The sequence below is a fragment of the Saccopteryx bilineata genome, chromosome 4, assembly GCF_036850765.1.
Source record: "Saccopteryx bilineata isolate mSacBil1 chromosome 4, mSacBil1_pri_phased_curated, whole genome shotgun sequence".
Classification (NCBI taxonomy): Eukaryota; Metazoa; Chordata; class Mammalia; order Chiroptera; family Emballonuridae; genus Saccopteryx; species Saccopteryx bilineata.
In genome coordinates this window covers 56,050,353-56,065,512 of record NC_089493.1, presented here as the reverse complement: position 1 = coordinate 56,065,512, position 15,160 = coordinate 56,050,353, and the positions used below count along the sequence as shown (strand labels likewise).

The window sequence follows — 15,160 nt, the reverse complement described above, 5'->3', positions numbered from 1 at the left end:
ATGAATTAAGACAGCTAGATGGATGGATTCAAGCTATCTAGGAGGTAAAATTAATGAGGCCTAGTGGATAGGGACATCAGGTGAGTCTAGAGTTTCCAGAAATTCAGGTCTGAAAAGCTGGGTAAATGGTGGTGCCACCAATAAAAAACGGGACAGGAAGGAAAGGGGAAAGGTCTGAGGGGAGTCACCAAGATTAGCATTTAAATTTGGAAGGCAATGCATGTGGGTAGGTGTGATGAGACTGCTGGAAAAGATAAGGTATAACTCTGAGGAACACCAGAGTTGAGGATGAAGACCAGGAGAAAGTGGCAGCAAAGAAGAAATGCCTCCAGAAAGAATCAAGAATTGGCGGAGGATATATGGAAATCTAGAAGTAGGCAGTGTTCTGCAAACAACTGAAGAGTAGAGTTTCAGGAGGTCAAGTAAGATGTGGACAAAAAGTGTACATTGTATTTAGTGCTTAACCTTTCTCATTTAATTTCCATGCTTTGATGGAAGATAAACAGTTGGGTTAAAGAGATAATGAGAAGTGGCTGAAACATGTGTAAGATTACTCTTCTGAGAAGCTTAGCACTAAAGGACAATAGAGAAGCTAGCAAGGCTTCATGAATAAAAAAAAAAGGACTTGGGAGGGTAGGAATAAGAGATGGTTATAAAATGAAAGGAAGGAACCAGTGGGAGGAGACAGAGAGGGACAGAATGCAGAGAGGAAACGGAGTAACTGATAGAACGAGGTCAGTCCCTCAGAGGAGAAGGAGACAGGTGACAGGATATTCACTTATGCTATTTAAAAATACTTTTTTGGAAGAATCAATTACCTGTAATTTTATTTCTTGTTCTTTTTCCTTTATCTGAATAGTATGTTTGGCCTGGGCAATGGGTGTCTCCCACATACAATCCGACAGAAGGGAAAACAGGCGTTCAACAACCTATTTATTGAAGGAAAAAAATGACAAAATTTGTCAAGGGTAATTGTAAGTTTAAAAAAAGATAAAAATTATTCAACTATAATACTAAGTCACATGCGACATTTGTTTATATCAATGTCAAACAGCTACTTTGGGTGGTTCATATCTTTTTTTAGAAAGGTCATTAACTCACTAAAAAGTGGGTTCCATTGTCCCCATGTTGCCTCACTATACAGACCTCTGAAAGGCCATACAACCTCACACATTTCTTCTGTAGATGTCTAAACCTAGTAAGAAATTTTATATCTTTCCCTTTCCTTCTGATCTTGCAAGTATGTATTATCCCCCTCCTTCTTACACCCCATTAATTTAATTTCTCCTTCTCCTTGCTTGGAGATGAAAATAATTTCAGAAGTGAAAGTTTTTCTACTGATTAAATGATACATTTACAACCAAAGAGACTATAAGTTTAGATTTTGGGTAAACCATACTGTGGATGTCAAAAACATTTTCAAACAACTTTAAAAATAGAAACCTGGGCCATCTGATCATCTTCTACACCAGATTCACAGGCTGGTAACACGGCCTCAAGGACATGAAGTGCAAGGAGCCTCGTTCTTAAGTTACCAACTAGAGGAATACCTGGGGGAGGAAAGACATTTCATTAGTATTGATGTGACTTAAATTCAAAGTTTAAAGAGCCTCTTGAAAAAAAAAATTTCTGAAGCTACTAAGCATTTATGGGTGGAATGGACTTTAACCTGTTATCACAGTAATTCTGGACTCATCTCTTACCCATTAAGGTATATGAATATACATGTTTATGTTTCAATCTTTATGTATGTATAAAGGGAATAGCACTATAATAACTACAGTACCTGTGCCAGGTACTGTGCTATGGATTTCATATACATTAGCTGTTGATCCTCACAAACCCTACATTATATCCTGATTTTACTGGTAAGGAAACTGAGTCTCAGAAAAGTTAAGGAATTTGATCAAAGGCACACAGCTCAGTAGAAGCAAGGTAGAATTTTAAACAGTTGGTTCATGTCTGAAGTTAAGGCTTGGCACACCCTTTTGTAGCTTCGTCTCTGTCCATGCCCTGACTGCTTCAGAGAGACTGTTAGGGTTAATGGGAATAAGCAGTTTATATTCTTCTAAAGTAAGCAAAGGTAAAGATACAATACTAATACTATTTTTTATACCCATTACTGCAATAAAAGCAATTGAAAATAAGGGAATATCTAATTTTTCTTTATGCTCTAAGATCTTAATCAATACTATATAAGCCTCATCTTATTAAAGAACAAAAAATACTATTATAAGTTATACCAGTTAAGAAAAACTAATAAAAAATATTGAGAATATGTGTATATAAAATAAGAGTTACTAAGGAAGATTACATTATGTTTTAGCATATCTAAAAGAGTAGGATGATGAAAAAGTTCTGGAAATGGAGAGTATAACAGTTGAACAACATTGCAATGTCACTGAACTGCACACTTAAATGGTTAAAATGGTAAATTTTATGTTTTACATTTTACCACACACAAAAAAAGCAGACTAGAAAAGGACTGACCAGACTTTTGGCTAAGAACCAGAATTAAGCTTATTATATAGAACTTTCATGAACAGCAGCACACAATGAGAAGTTACAGTCAAAGCACAAAAATCATATGATGAGAAAACAAATTCAGATTTATATTTTGATAATCCAAATAAAAAGTACATCAAAATCTGTGCCAAATTATATTAAACAGACTGTTCTCTGCTTGTTTTTACTACTGTAATTTGAACAAACAGGACCAAGTTCTCAACTGAAACTATGATCTTCTCCAGGACTACTTTCATTATTAATTTCTATCAATTTCTACTCCTTTTGATCTAATAAGAACTTAGAAAATAAGAAAAAAAAAGTCAAGTATCCAATGTTGTTAAAGTCTGGCATTATCTGAATGAAACACACATGATGTATAACCAACTATTCAAATGAATAGTGATGTTTACCTGAAATCTAGGTACACTTGTTGATCAATGTCACCCTGTTAAATTTAATTTTCTAAATTTAAAAAAAAACAACAAAAACTCTAAAACAAGGCAAAGGTCATATACCTGAAGAACACTTCTGAGATGCTATATTAAGAAGCACTTCTGTCCACTTTGGGGAAGCCATTTTCGACTGAATTGCTTTTGAAGATACAACTCTGCGAAGAAAAACTAAAAAATCCCCCAGATGCAGTTCAGCTGCGTGTTGTTTCCTAAGAGCAGCTAAAGAATGGAGAGACAAGTTTACATTACAACCTAAAGCCAACAAACAGGAAACAGTATTATATCATACAAGTTACAATTAGATTACAGTAAGCACAAACCTAAATTTAAAATCTAGACTGTCGGTTGCTGAATTTTTTTTAATATTCTTTTTATTTTTTATTTTTCTGAAGTTGGAAACGGGGAGGCAGTCAAACTCCCACATGCGCCCGACCGGGATCACCCACCAGGGGGCGATGCTCTGCCCACCTGGGGCATCGCTCTGTTGCAACCAGAGCCATTCTAGCGCCTGAGGCAGAGGCTACAGAGCCATCCTCAGTGCCTGGGCCAACTTTGCTCCAATGGAGCCTTGGCTGCAGGAGGGAAAGAGAGAGACAGAGAGGAAGGAGAGGGGTAGGGGTGCAGAAGCAGATGGGCGCTTCTCCTGTGTGCCCTGGCTGGGAATTGACCCAGGACTCCTGCACGCCAGGCCGACACTCTACCACTGCTAAATTTTTTTAATTTAAAAAATAAAATGGGGAAATGACAGAAAATAAAACCAAACCTGAAATATCTTTTACATCTGCATACAACAGTGTGCTTCCTAGAATAAAGTATGTGTACTTGGTTTTGTACATATATATTTTACTGCTATTCTAAAACACAATAGTTCTCTACCCAAGTCTAGAGTTCTATGGGATAGAATTTGAGGGATATGTATGAAAAATTGTGTATATGTGTGTATTTGAATAAGAGAGTTCAAAAATTTAATTACATTTTCAAAATGTTCATGATTCCGCCCTGCCCAATCATTAAGATACACAAATTTTTAAAAGTCTGTTTTAAGATTCTACAAAGAAGCAAATCTCTAGGCCCAAGGTCCAAGTCTGGTTTGTCTGAGCCCAAAATCTGTAAGATTTTTCACACAAACTTGCCCTAACCAAATTCCCACTGTTTCTACCAGCACCAGCCTCTCTCTTGTCACATTCTTGCCTTTCCCTCCACCATCTGCATTTTGAAGCCAGAAAACTGTTCTTCCTATAACACACCACGTTCTCTCATCATCCAACACCTTCCTACTTCCTTATCCTGGCAAAGTCCTACACAGAGCCCAGGGAAAGTATACCAGTGGGGCAGATTCCTGGGATGTCAATATCTAAGGGGCACTAAATATGAAATATCCTAACAATCTGAGGACAAGTATATACAGCACTTCTTTTAGGAAGATCCTGGCATAGCAAATTAAGGAAAACACAGACAAGTCACTTGTCATAGAAAGGAGAACCCGCTCCCCCCCACCCACCAAGGGGCATGCTTAGATGGCCAGTATTCTATCTTCACAGATGTCTAATTAACTGGAGGACTTATGTTTTACCGAGATGGGTGTGCAAGTCTATGACAGAGCTAAACTACCAGGCACAGAGAAAAAGCTAAGAATTCCTCTACATTTCTTCTACGTAGTATCCACCTTTTCTTTACTTACATGCTAATAAGGAAATCTTTTTTATAATATTAGTTGAAGAATGTAAAATTATTAGCCTGTCCAGAATACTCACATATCCCACGCCAACCTTGTTACACATTCTTTCAAAATCCAGTTCAAAAGCTATCTCTTTCTGTGAAGCCTTCTCTTTTGGTAGAGATCCCTGGGAAAATCTCTTTTATGAAGCATCCATCCTATCCCCCAACCCTTGCTCCCAGAAAGTATTTCTATAATAAGACACTAAGTTAATTAAATTATTAAAACCTGGAGATCTTATATATAAAGCTAATTGATAGAACTGAACATGGTTTGTGTTTCATTATCAATACTGTATTTGAAATGAAGGATATGCCTTTCAGTTAAGAATTTTAGAGGGCAGCCTGCCTCTGAATGCCTGGCCAGCATTAACTACAATCAGTCTCACTTCCAGTCATCCTCATAAATCAAGAGGTACAATGGCCTTCTCTCCAGGACAACTGACCAGAGGGTAGTGGATGCGGATTCAGTCTGCTGTTCCACCTGCTGAGATTCACTCACAGAAGAACTGTTTCATTCTTTCCTGGATATGAAAGGACCCAGTTTTCTTGAGGAATTAATAGGCTGATAAGTACTGTTTCCCCTGCTGTCCATATGTGCAATACTCAGCACAGAGTGGTGAGAAGCTATCACACTAACTACCCTGTATCTACCACTAGATTGCAGGAAAACAGAAGGTGGCATTAAATGCTTGTTTATATTTTATCACCCCTGTGAGTCTGTCCATGCTCTTTCTATATAAGCACTGTGCTCTCTATATAAATAGGGAGAAAGACCTTGCCACAGGTTCAGCCTCTAAAACTAAAAACTAGTCCTTAATCAGACTCATACATCTTCCTAGATTCTGACTTAAAGAGATTTAGCTATTTCTTCTGAGTTCCCTGTATTACACTGTAATAATTTGTTTACATGTCTGACTCTCTCATTACCCTAGAAAGTCCTTGAGGACAGAGACAATATTTCATCATTTTTGTATTCCCAAGGTATTACTTCTATCCATCTACCTAATTCAATTTATAGATATTGGGATATTATTATGATATTCCAATATTAATATTCATTAAGCTTTCATTATGTGACACTGTTTACATGTATTAAATTATTTAATCCTCATAACAAGCTCAGAAAATTAGTTCTGTTATCCTTATTTTATAGATGAGGGAAATGGGGCACAGATGGTTAAGTTCCCTCCCTCCCTCCCTCCCTCCCTCCCTCCCTCCCTCCCTCCCTCCCTCCCTTCCTTTATCCATCCATCCCATCCCTCCCTCCCTCTCTCCCTTCTTCCTTGATTCCTTCCTTTGTCTGTTTGTCTATCTGTCTGTCTGTCTATCTATCTATCCATCCACTTACATACCTGCCTAATCCAGAAAAGATTTAAGGGTACCCAGAGTTTATTATAACAAGACTTGGTAGTTTCACAAAGTTTTTAAAAAATATATGACCAATTTTGGACCTTTATTCCCTTAATTATGTAACAGACATATGTGGTGGTTCTGTTCAGGGTTTAATTAATTTAATTAAATTTACTGCAATAAAATGTTTACTGTAGTTTTTTTAAGCTATGAGCAGATGATCTTATTATAGCAACCAAAAATTATAATAGCTAAAGTTAATGAAAAAATTTTTAAGTCACTACAGAACAGAGCAGCCTAGCAAGAAGTTCAATTCCTCTAATTCTAACCCAGTTCCCAAATAAGAAAACCTTTGGTACTCAGGGAACACTTAAGCCAAAAGTATGGTTAGAGATGAGCTATCAGGGTCAGATGCTAAGAAAACATAACCTGGGGGAATCAATCACCTAGAACCTCTAGATGCTAGAGCCAGGACAGTCAAGGAGAGGCTGGACCTACAGAGTAAGCAGTACTCCACATCAGGTTTAATGGACTCTAAGGACAGAAGGTTCAGTCAAAAACTCATCTATATCATATATATTTGGAGAAAGGTGTTTCTAAATGAACAAATAAAAACCCTTTCATGCCTCGCAACAGAAAAAGTGTACATTCTAATGATATGCACACAATGGGGACTCAATAAGTGTTTGTAAATAATGACAGAGGAAAAAGGTTCATTATACCTCTGAAATCTCTCTTCTCAGCTTCTCCAATGGAGTCAACTTTTCTTTCTTCTTCTTCACCCTCTTCTCCTTCCCCTTCTCCAAAAGAGGCCATACGGAGTACACCAGCTTGGGACAACAAATTTTTCAACTGACTACAGAGTAGATCCAACAAGGACTGAACTACCTTGGGGCTCAGTTTATCAGCATAGGTCCTACGTAAAATAACAGAAAAAAAGTAAATGGCAATAACATAGAAAGGCAAATGTTACAGTGAAACACATAAAGGAGATTAGGGGGAGATGGAAATTACTAAAATGTGAAAACACCAGACTGAACGCAGTCCTACCAAGGCGTCTACAATGCTCACCCTGTAGTGATGGCTAGAATCTGGAGCAATCTTGTACTAGCCACTTTTAAGGCCGTACTAAGCTGAGAAACACCCGTCTTTGGCAACAACTGCAGCGGCTGTCCTAGCATAGTGTCTGTGCCACATAACTGTGACAATACATTTAGCAGACCAGTGGAAATTGCCAAAGAAACATCCACTGGTTGATAGTGAACACTCAGGGCAAACACTGTAACCAAAAGGAGACGCTGCTGGGCTTCTAAAAAAAAAGAAAAAGAAAGACAATTAAGAACCTTCTTTGAAGTAAATAAGGCACTAAAATGAACCATATTCTAAAATATAAATACTAACATGGAACACTATTACATTTTCAAATATATTCTCTACCTGTAAGTTCACCTACTAATATCTAGCACAAGGTATAAAACATTAACTACCTAGCATCACCTTGGGCTGAAATAACTTGCACCTGATATCTGCAGGGGAAGTTACTCACCAATGTGATGCTTATTTGCTTGCAGGGCTCTCTCCAGGGTAGCTGACAATTGTTGATAAATCTTATGGACAGCCACCTGGATTTCAATCTGTATACTTCTCTTAGCTGCTCTGATCCCATCCTGTATTGCACATAAAGATTTATTTTTTCTATTAGCAACAATAATACTTCCCGCCCAAGTAAAAGTAACAGCATTTTGTCCTTAGTCTACCTGAGCCCTATGTTTTTAATTATTTAGTTTATTTCAGTATATAAAAGTTTTAAAATAAATTTACTTTTAAATTGATCATTCCTGATTCTATACCTTTCTCCTTTCCCACAAAGCAAATTTTCCTCTATAAACATGAAAGGCACAAAGACAACCCTTAAAAAAATTTTTTTTAAGCAATCAGAGAATGTAGATATTTATAGAATTATTAAGTCTAAAATGTAAATTCTTGAAACCCATCCTCCCAAATACCCTCAACTTAGATCTATCTCCATCCAATTTGGCCAAGGGTTAATAAAACTAAGCCAGCAGGGATTCTACAAGTACAACAGCACCATGGCTCACCTAACCCCAAATATATTACTATTCTTCAGGAAACCAAACCAGTGAGATATCATTAAGAGTCATCTAAAACTTTTTCAATTTTTAAACTTCAATCTTAAACAGCAAAAGGTTTACCACTTTAAAACTGACTTTGTAAAAAGACGGTTAAAATCTGAATATACTGCAAGGGGTCATCATCACCTACCTGATAGTGATGCAATCGGCCACTCTCGCCTTTGGCTCCTGTGTGCCCAACAGTGCCTAACCCAAAACACCCTGCTAGGAACTGCAGCCTCACAGACGTGAGCAGCGTGGATGACTGGAAGCCCGAGCTCGATCTGCTTCCTCCCAGAGAGATGCTACCTTTTTCCTCCATTCCAGACAACAGAATGAGGATCTGGTGAAGCGCCTCTAAACGAAGCTTGAGAAAAGTAGAATAAACACAGTTTAGAGTTCTTCACTGAATGGAGACACAAAGTAACTCTGTATGTCACAAACTACAGACAGCATAGAAAATTCTGACATTTCTTAGGCATCTATTTTATGAAAATAAACATTATAACTTTTTAAAGTCAAAATATCCCTAGAAACTCTATGAGCATACTCTATAGTACAAAAGATGTTCCACAGTACAATGGGAAAGTAGTAGATTTGGATGTAAGAGGCCTGGTTTGAAGGCTAGACTCTGCTACCTACCATGTGGCCTTAGGAAGCTCATTTTATTTCCCGAGTCTCCATTTCCTCATATGTAAAATGAGACTAACAGTACTTTATGCAACCTATTCACAAAGCCACTGTGATGTTCATGAGGAGATACCTATATGTGAATGTTTCAAAACTGTAAGGTAGTGGCCCTGGACAGGTAACTCAGTTGGTTAGTGTCATCCCGATATGCTGAGGTTGTGGGTCTAATCCCCGGGCAGAGGACAAATAAGAATCAACAAATATGGCATGAATAAGTGCAACAACAAATTGATATTTCTCTCTTTCCCTTCCTTTATCTCTAAAAAGCAATACAAAAAAAACCCTTTAAAATAGTATAGTTATTACTCTCTATTTATAATCAAGTTATACAGAATGAATACTCTTTAATTGAAGAATTAGAAATATTTTTTTTAATAATTAAATTTCTTGCCTGACTAGGTGGTGACACAGTGGATAGAGCGTCAGCCTGGAAGGCAGAGGACCCAGGTTCAAAACCCCGAGGTGGCTGGCTTGAGTGTGTGCTCATCAGGCTTAAGTGACAGCTCACCAGCTTGAGTGAGGGGTCACTGGCTTGAGCATGGGATCATAGAAATGACCCCATGGTCACTGGCTTGAGTCCAAAGGTTGCTGCTTGAGGCCAAGGTTGCTGACTTGAGCAAGCGGTCAATCACTTGGCTGGAGCGCCCCAGTTAAGGCATATATACGAAAGCAGGGCACACAGGAGAAGCACCCATCTGCAAGTCCACCCTTCCTCCTCCTTTCTCTCTATCTCTCTCTTCCCCTCCTGCAGTCAAGGCTACATGGCCTCTGCCTCAGGCATTGGAATGGCTCCAGTAGCAATGGAGCAACACCCCAGATGGGCAGAGCATCGCCCCCTAGTGGGCATGCTGGGTGTCCTAGTTCAGCACATGCGGCAGTCTGTCTCTCTGCCACCCTGCTTCTCACTTCAGGGAAAAAAAAAATTTCTTGGGATGACATTGGTTAATAAGATTATATAGGTTTCAAGTGTGCAATCCTATGATACATCATCTGTATATTGCATTGTGTATTTACCACCCAAAGTCAAATCTTCTGTCACCATATATTTGACCCCCATTATCCTTTACTATGTCCCCATCCCTCCTTCCATCCCACAGAGGATACTGCTGTCTGTGTCTATTAAGTTTTTTGCTTGTTTCACTTGTTTGCTCACTTGCTGTTTTCAGTTTTATATCCCGCACATGGGTGAGAAAAAGTATTTCTCAAGTTTCTCAGTGGTTTTCTTGAACTTCTGGCTCTATCTTCCTTGAGAGGACAATACCTACCACTGTAGTCAATCAGCCTATCCTTCTTTTTAAAAAAAATTATTTTGAAGTAATTCTACATCTACAGAAGAGTTTTAAAGATGGTATAGTTAGTTCTTGTATATCTTCCCCTAGCTTCTCCTCATGTCAACATCTTATCTAACTACGGTACATTTATTAGAACAAAGAAATTAACATTGGTACAACACTACTGACTAAACCACAGACTTTATTTGGACTTCACCAACTTTCCCATAATATCCCTTTTCTGTTCCAGGATCCAATCCAGGATATCACATTGCATTTAACTGTCACATCTCCTTAATCTCCTTTAGGCTGTGACAGTTTGTCTTTCCTTGTTCTTTTATGACCTTCACACTTTGGAAGAGCTGTTCATGTATTTTATAGAAAATCCCTCAATTTGGATTTGCCTGGTGTTTCCTCATATTTGAACTAGATTCATGGATTTGGGGGAAGAATACTTTAAAGACTTTTGTGTTTTTTTACAGAGACAGAAAGAGAGTCAGAGACAGACAGGAATGGAGAGATGAGAAGCATCAATTATTAGTTTTTCGTTGTGTGTTGCTACATATTAGTTGTTCATTGATTGCTTTCTCACATGTGTCTTAACCACAGGCCTTCAGCATACCGAGTAACCCCTTGCTTGAGCCAGCATCCTTGGGTCCAAGCTGGTGAGCTTTTTGCTCAAACCAGATGAGACTGTGCTCAAGCTGGCGACCTTGGGGTCTCGAACCTGGGTCCTACACATTCCAGTCTGCTGCTCTATCCACTGCGCCACCACCTGGTCAGGCTAAAGACTTTTACTCATAACATTATCAGGGGTACATGATGTCACCATCTTATTACTAGTGATATAACTCTTGATCACTTGGTTAAAGTGATGTTTTCCAGGTTTCTGCAACATAAAATTACTATTTTTCCCATTTTCATACTGTTTATTATCCCTGAGTCACTAAGTCCAACTTATTCTCAAGAGGAGGGGGAGTTAAGTTCTAGCTCATGGAGAGATGAGTATCAAAGAATTTGTGGACATGTTAAAACCAGTAACACATATTTTGAGGGAGATACTTTGAGGTTATGCAGACATCCTGAGCTCCTTAAAATTCTGCTCCCTAATTTTAGTATTCATTATTACTTGGTGCTCTAATTTAACCCTTTTTAAACAAAGACAGACAGGTCAAAAATGGAGGCTCTGAGAAGAGATCCATATGGTCACCAGCAAGTCTCATTCTAGTTTCTAAGAGACAATAAAGACTTATTATTAGAATAGCTTGTTCTAAGAGATGGCAATTAAAAAAATGTATTTTGGGCCTGACCAGGCGGTGACAAGTGAATAGAACATCAAACTGGGACACGGAGGGGCCAGGTTTGAAGCCTTGAGGTCACCGGTTTGAGCGAGGGTTCATCTGGCTTGAGCTCGAGGGCTCACCAGCTTGAGCGCGGGGTTGCTGGCTTGAGTGTGGGATCATAGACATGACCCCATGGTCGTTGGCTTAAGCCCAAACGTTACTGGCTTGAAGCCCAAGGTCACTGGCTTTTAGCCCAAGGTCACTGGGTTGAGCAAGAGGTCAATGGCTCAGCTGGAGCCCCCCAGTCAAGGAACATATGAGAAAGCGATCAATGAACAACTAAGGTGCCGCAACAAAGAATTGATGCTTCTCATCTCTCTCCCTTCCTCTCTGTCTGTCCCTATCTGTCTCGCTTTCTGTCTCTCTCGCTTAAAAACAAAAAGTATTTTTGTCCACTTCAAACAAAATATCATGCTGTTGTAGTTAAGATAATGATATCACAAACCTCAGGTGGAGGAAAGAGGGAGGCAAGGAGTAGAATAAAAGAAAAGTTTTCCTTACAACTGTACATTCAGTGGTTCAGTTCAATTTTCCACAGTCCCTGATAAGAGTAAATATCAAAGACTTACTTCTGCCCTTAACTGTTGCTGTTCCATTGCAATGATGGAGGCCTGGGGACTTGTAGACATACTTTCCTCTGGCTCTTTAAAACCTGGGGCATTCCCCACATCTCCACTCACAAAGCTTACGACATTTTCAATCAAAGTGTGAACTCCCAAAGACTTGGTAAGTTCAAAGTCAGACTCAAAGGAGCAAGAAGAGTTGCACAACCAGTCTCTGCTATGCTTCAGGCGAGCCCAAGAGTCACTTAGGGATTCCAATTGACTGTGCATAGGACCTACATACAAACAGAACAAACATGTATCAGTGAGAAGCAAGTAGAGCATACGATCTCCAACTAGATGAGGGCTGAGTGCTGCTACCATACCAACTGGTGAGAAATGAATACTTATGTTTGAATACGTGCATGCATTAAGTGAATCTGAGCAAAATGCTTTGGTAAAAACAAACAAACCAAAACTTTAGCAATGTCAGAAATTAAAGGGGAAGCCCTGTTTGTTGTACCAGTGTCTCCGCGTAAGCGCTTTAGCAACACACTGCCACAAGAAAAAGAAAGGCAGAAGCTGCTTTCAAAATGCTTAGCTTAAAATGCTCTGCACCATTAAACCAGAACATCATTTATGAACAAAAGGAACTAGGCACTTAGGAAACTGCTGATAGACCTACCAATAATACGACTTCATCTGATTTAACATTTCATTGCAAAAAGAAAGTTAAGGTTGTGCAAATTGTCTATATATCTACAATAAAACATTACCAAAAAATGAATATAGAAGGGCAAGTAAACTTACACAAAAAGGAAAAACAATCATCACCCTTTGGGTTTCATTAATATAAGGAACACTTTCAGTGTGTCATATGCATATTTATTGCACATTGTGAAACTCCTATATAGAGGAAGCAAAGTTTCATAGATAAGAATATGTAAGATTTACCATAAAATGGTAACTATATAAAAGTACCAAGTGGTTCATAATAGTTGTTAAATACAAAGTTGTTAAATAGTTGCCAGTGGGCATTTTCTAGGCTAAAATCTTTAGAGAGCAAAAATGTTAATATGTTTGAACACAACAACTGCCCAAGTTATATGGCAATATTAGCTTTAAATAAATATGTAAATGTCCAATTCTTAAAAGCTTTGTCTTTTTTAATTTAACTAATCTTAGGTACACAGATTAAACATAATCCTTGGCTTGTGACATACTCTTGTCACTGGTCCATGCATGGCCTGCTTTTGTATTTATATTTATTTAAAGGCAATATGAACACAAGAACTAGAAAACCAACAGTAATTTGTTTCTATTTGTTCCTCCTCCAATCTATGTCTCCCTGTTTCCTCCTACCTAAGATTCTCACTGTCCCATAGCCCGGGGTTTATCATTCCTTTGAATTTATTGTTGTCAAATATTGTTTTATCTTATTATATATATTCCCAAAATTAATAAAGTTTACTTTTAGTTGTTTTTGACTTTATAAAGCGTGGTGTGTGTGTGTGTATAGAACATACTCTTTTCACTCAATATTATATTGCTAACACTCATTCAACAAATAATTGTTACTCATTATTGCATGTAACTATAGTTCATTTGAGGTTGTATAATATCTTATATTGTGAATATATCAAATGTATCTTAAGGTATCCAATAAATTATGCATCACAAAAATTATGTTACATAACTAGATGGAAAAGATTTGAGAAGAGAACTACTTAATACTACTTAAATACTAATGCTCACAGAAAAAAATGAATTAATACAATATGAATTACATAACTTATTTTTTAATTATTACATTGGTGTCAGTAAAACCTCATGACTATAAAATCAAACCTAGAAATTCATAACAAGCAGCTAATATCATAAAGTAACTAATTAAAATAATTATATACATTCTATTAAATAATTTAGAATGGGACAGAATATATGGTTTATCTGCCTTCTACATTTTAGAAAGAATTCTTATGATTAAAAAGAGTTGAACATTCAATTTTACTAACATAAAAAATAACCGATCTGAAAATTTTTCCAAATTACATAGCTAAATATTTTTCATGTAAAATAGAAAAAAGTAAAAATCCAAACAATAATGTCACAGATGTATAATAATTAATTAAATTTATTGGGGTGACATTGGTCAACAGGATCTTATAGGTTTCAAGTATAGATTTTTTTAAAGATTTTAAAAAAGATTTTATTTATTCAATTTTTAGAGAGGAGGCAGGGAAGAGCAGGAAGCATAAACTCCCATAGGTGCCTTGACTAGGTAAGGCCAGGGTTTCGAACTGGCGACCTCAGTGTTCCAGGTCAACACTTTAGCCACTGCTACACCACAGTTCAGGCTCAAGCATACATTTCTATTATATATGATCTGTATTTCATTGTGTGCCCACCACTCAAAGTCAAATTAAATTAAAAATATTTAAAGTAGGGGTTAATGTAAAAAATCATTTTCCATTTTCTTAAGCACCCCGTATTCAGAATCTAGATTTATCCTTAACTTAAAAATGATACTGCCTGACCTGTGGTGGCGCAGTGGATAAAGCGTCGACCTGGAAATGCTGAGGTTGCCGGTTCGAAACCCTGGGCTTGCCTGGTCAAGGCACATATGGGAGTTGATGCTTCCAGCTCCTCCCCCCTTCTCTCTCTCTCTGTCTCTCTCCTCTCTCTCTCTCTGTCTTTCCCTTTCCTCTCTAAAATGAATAAATAAATAAAAAAAATTAAAAAAAAAAAAAATGATAGTTTTTGGTTCTCTGCATTGAACTTGTTTGTTAAATAATAAAATTTAAGAATAAAAGCTCTTGTTTTTCATCATTTACAAACTACTTTTTCAAAATGAAAAAAAAAATGCAATGAGTTAGTATTAGAAACACAAAGTAAAAGAGATCTTAATGGTGATTTTGTCCAATTTCCTTAAAATTGAGGAAATAGAGGTTCAAAAAAACCGATCTGCTAAATTAATACTAATTCCTTAATTTTATGGGAGATTGTCTTACATATTCCTGTTACCAATCAACTCACAAATCACTGATCTATGGAAATTTCAGTTGCCCACCTACACTAAGGTTAAATAGTGAAGACTCTACATATAGTGAACTGCCTTAATACGCTCCAAAATATTCTATGGAATGGCGGCCA

At 37.5% G+C, this 15,160-nt stretch overlaps 1 protein-coding gene across 9 annotated transcripts in view; it reads right to left on the bottom strand.

The window, feature by feature from the left end:
- HERC1 (HECT and RLD domain containing E3 ubiquitin protein ligase family member 1) overlaps positions 1-15,160 on the bottom strand; it is a 235,788-nt gene that overhangs the window by 93,528 nt on the left and 127,100 nt on the right. For all 9 annotated transcript variants that reach the window (XM_066274158.1, XM_066274165.1, XM_066274161.1 and 6 more), the window contains exons 26-33: positions 12,035-12,303; positions 8,313-8,528; positions 7,576-7,696; positions 7,101-7,338; positions 6,752-6,945; positions 3,024-3,179; positions 1,444-1,550; positions 819-929 (exon numbers count right to left, since the gene is read on the bottom strand). In XM_066274158.1, the coding sequence (XP_066130255.1) occupies positions 819-929; positions 1,444-1,550; positions 3,024-3,179; positions 6,752-6,945; positions 7,101-7,338; positions 7,576-7,696; positions 8,313-8,528; positions 12,035-12,303 (1,412 nt within the window). The remainder of the gene's footprint in view (positions 1-818; positions 930-1,443; positions 1,551-3,023; positions 3,180-6,751; positions 6,946-7,100; positions 7,339-7,575; positions 7,697-8,312; positions 8,529-12,034; positions 12,304-15,160) is intronic.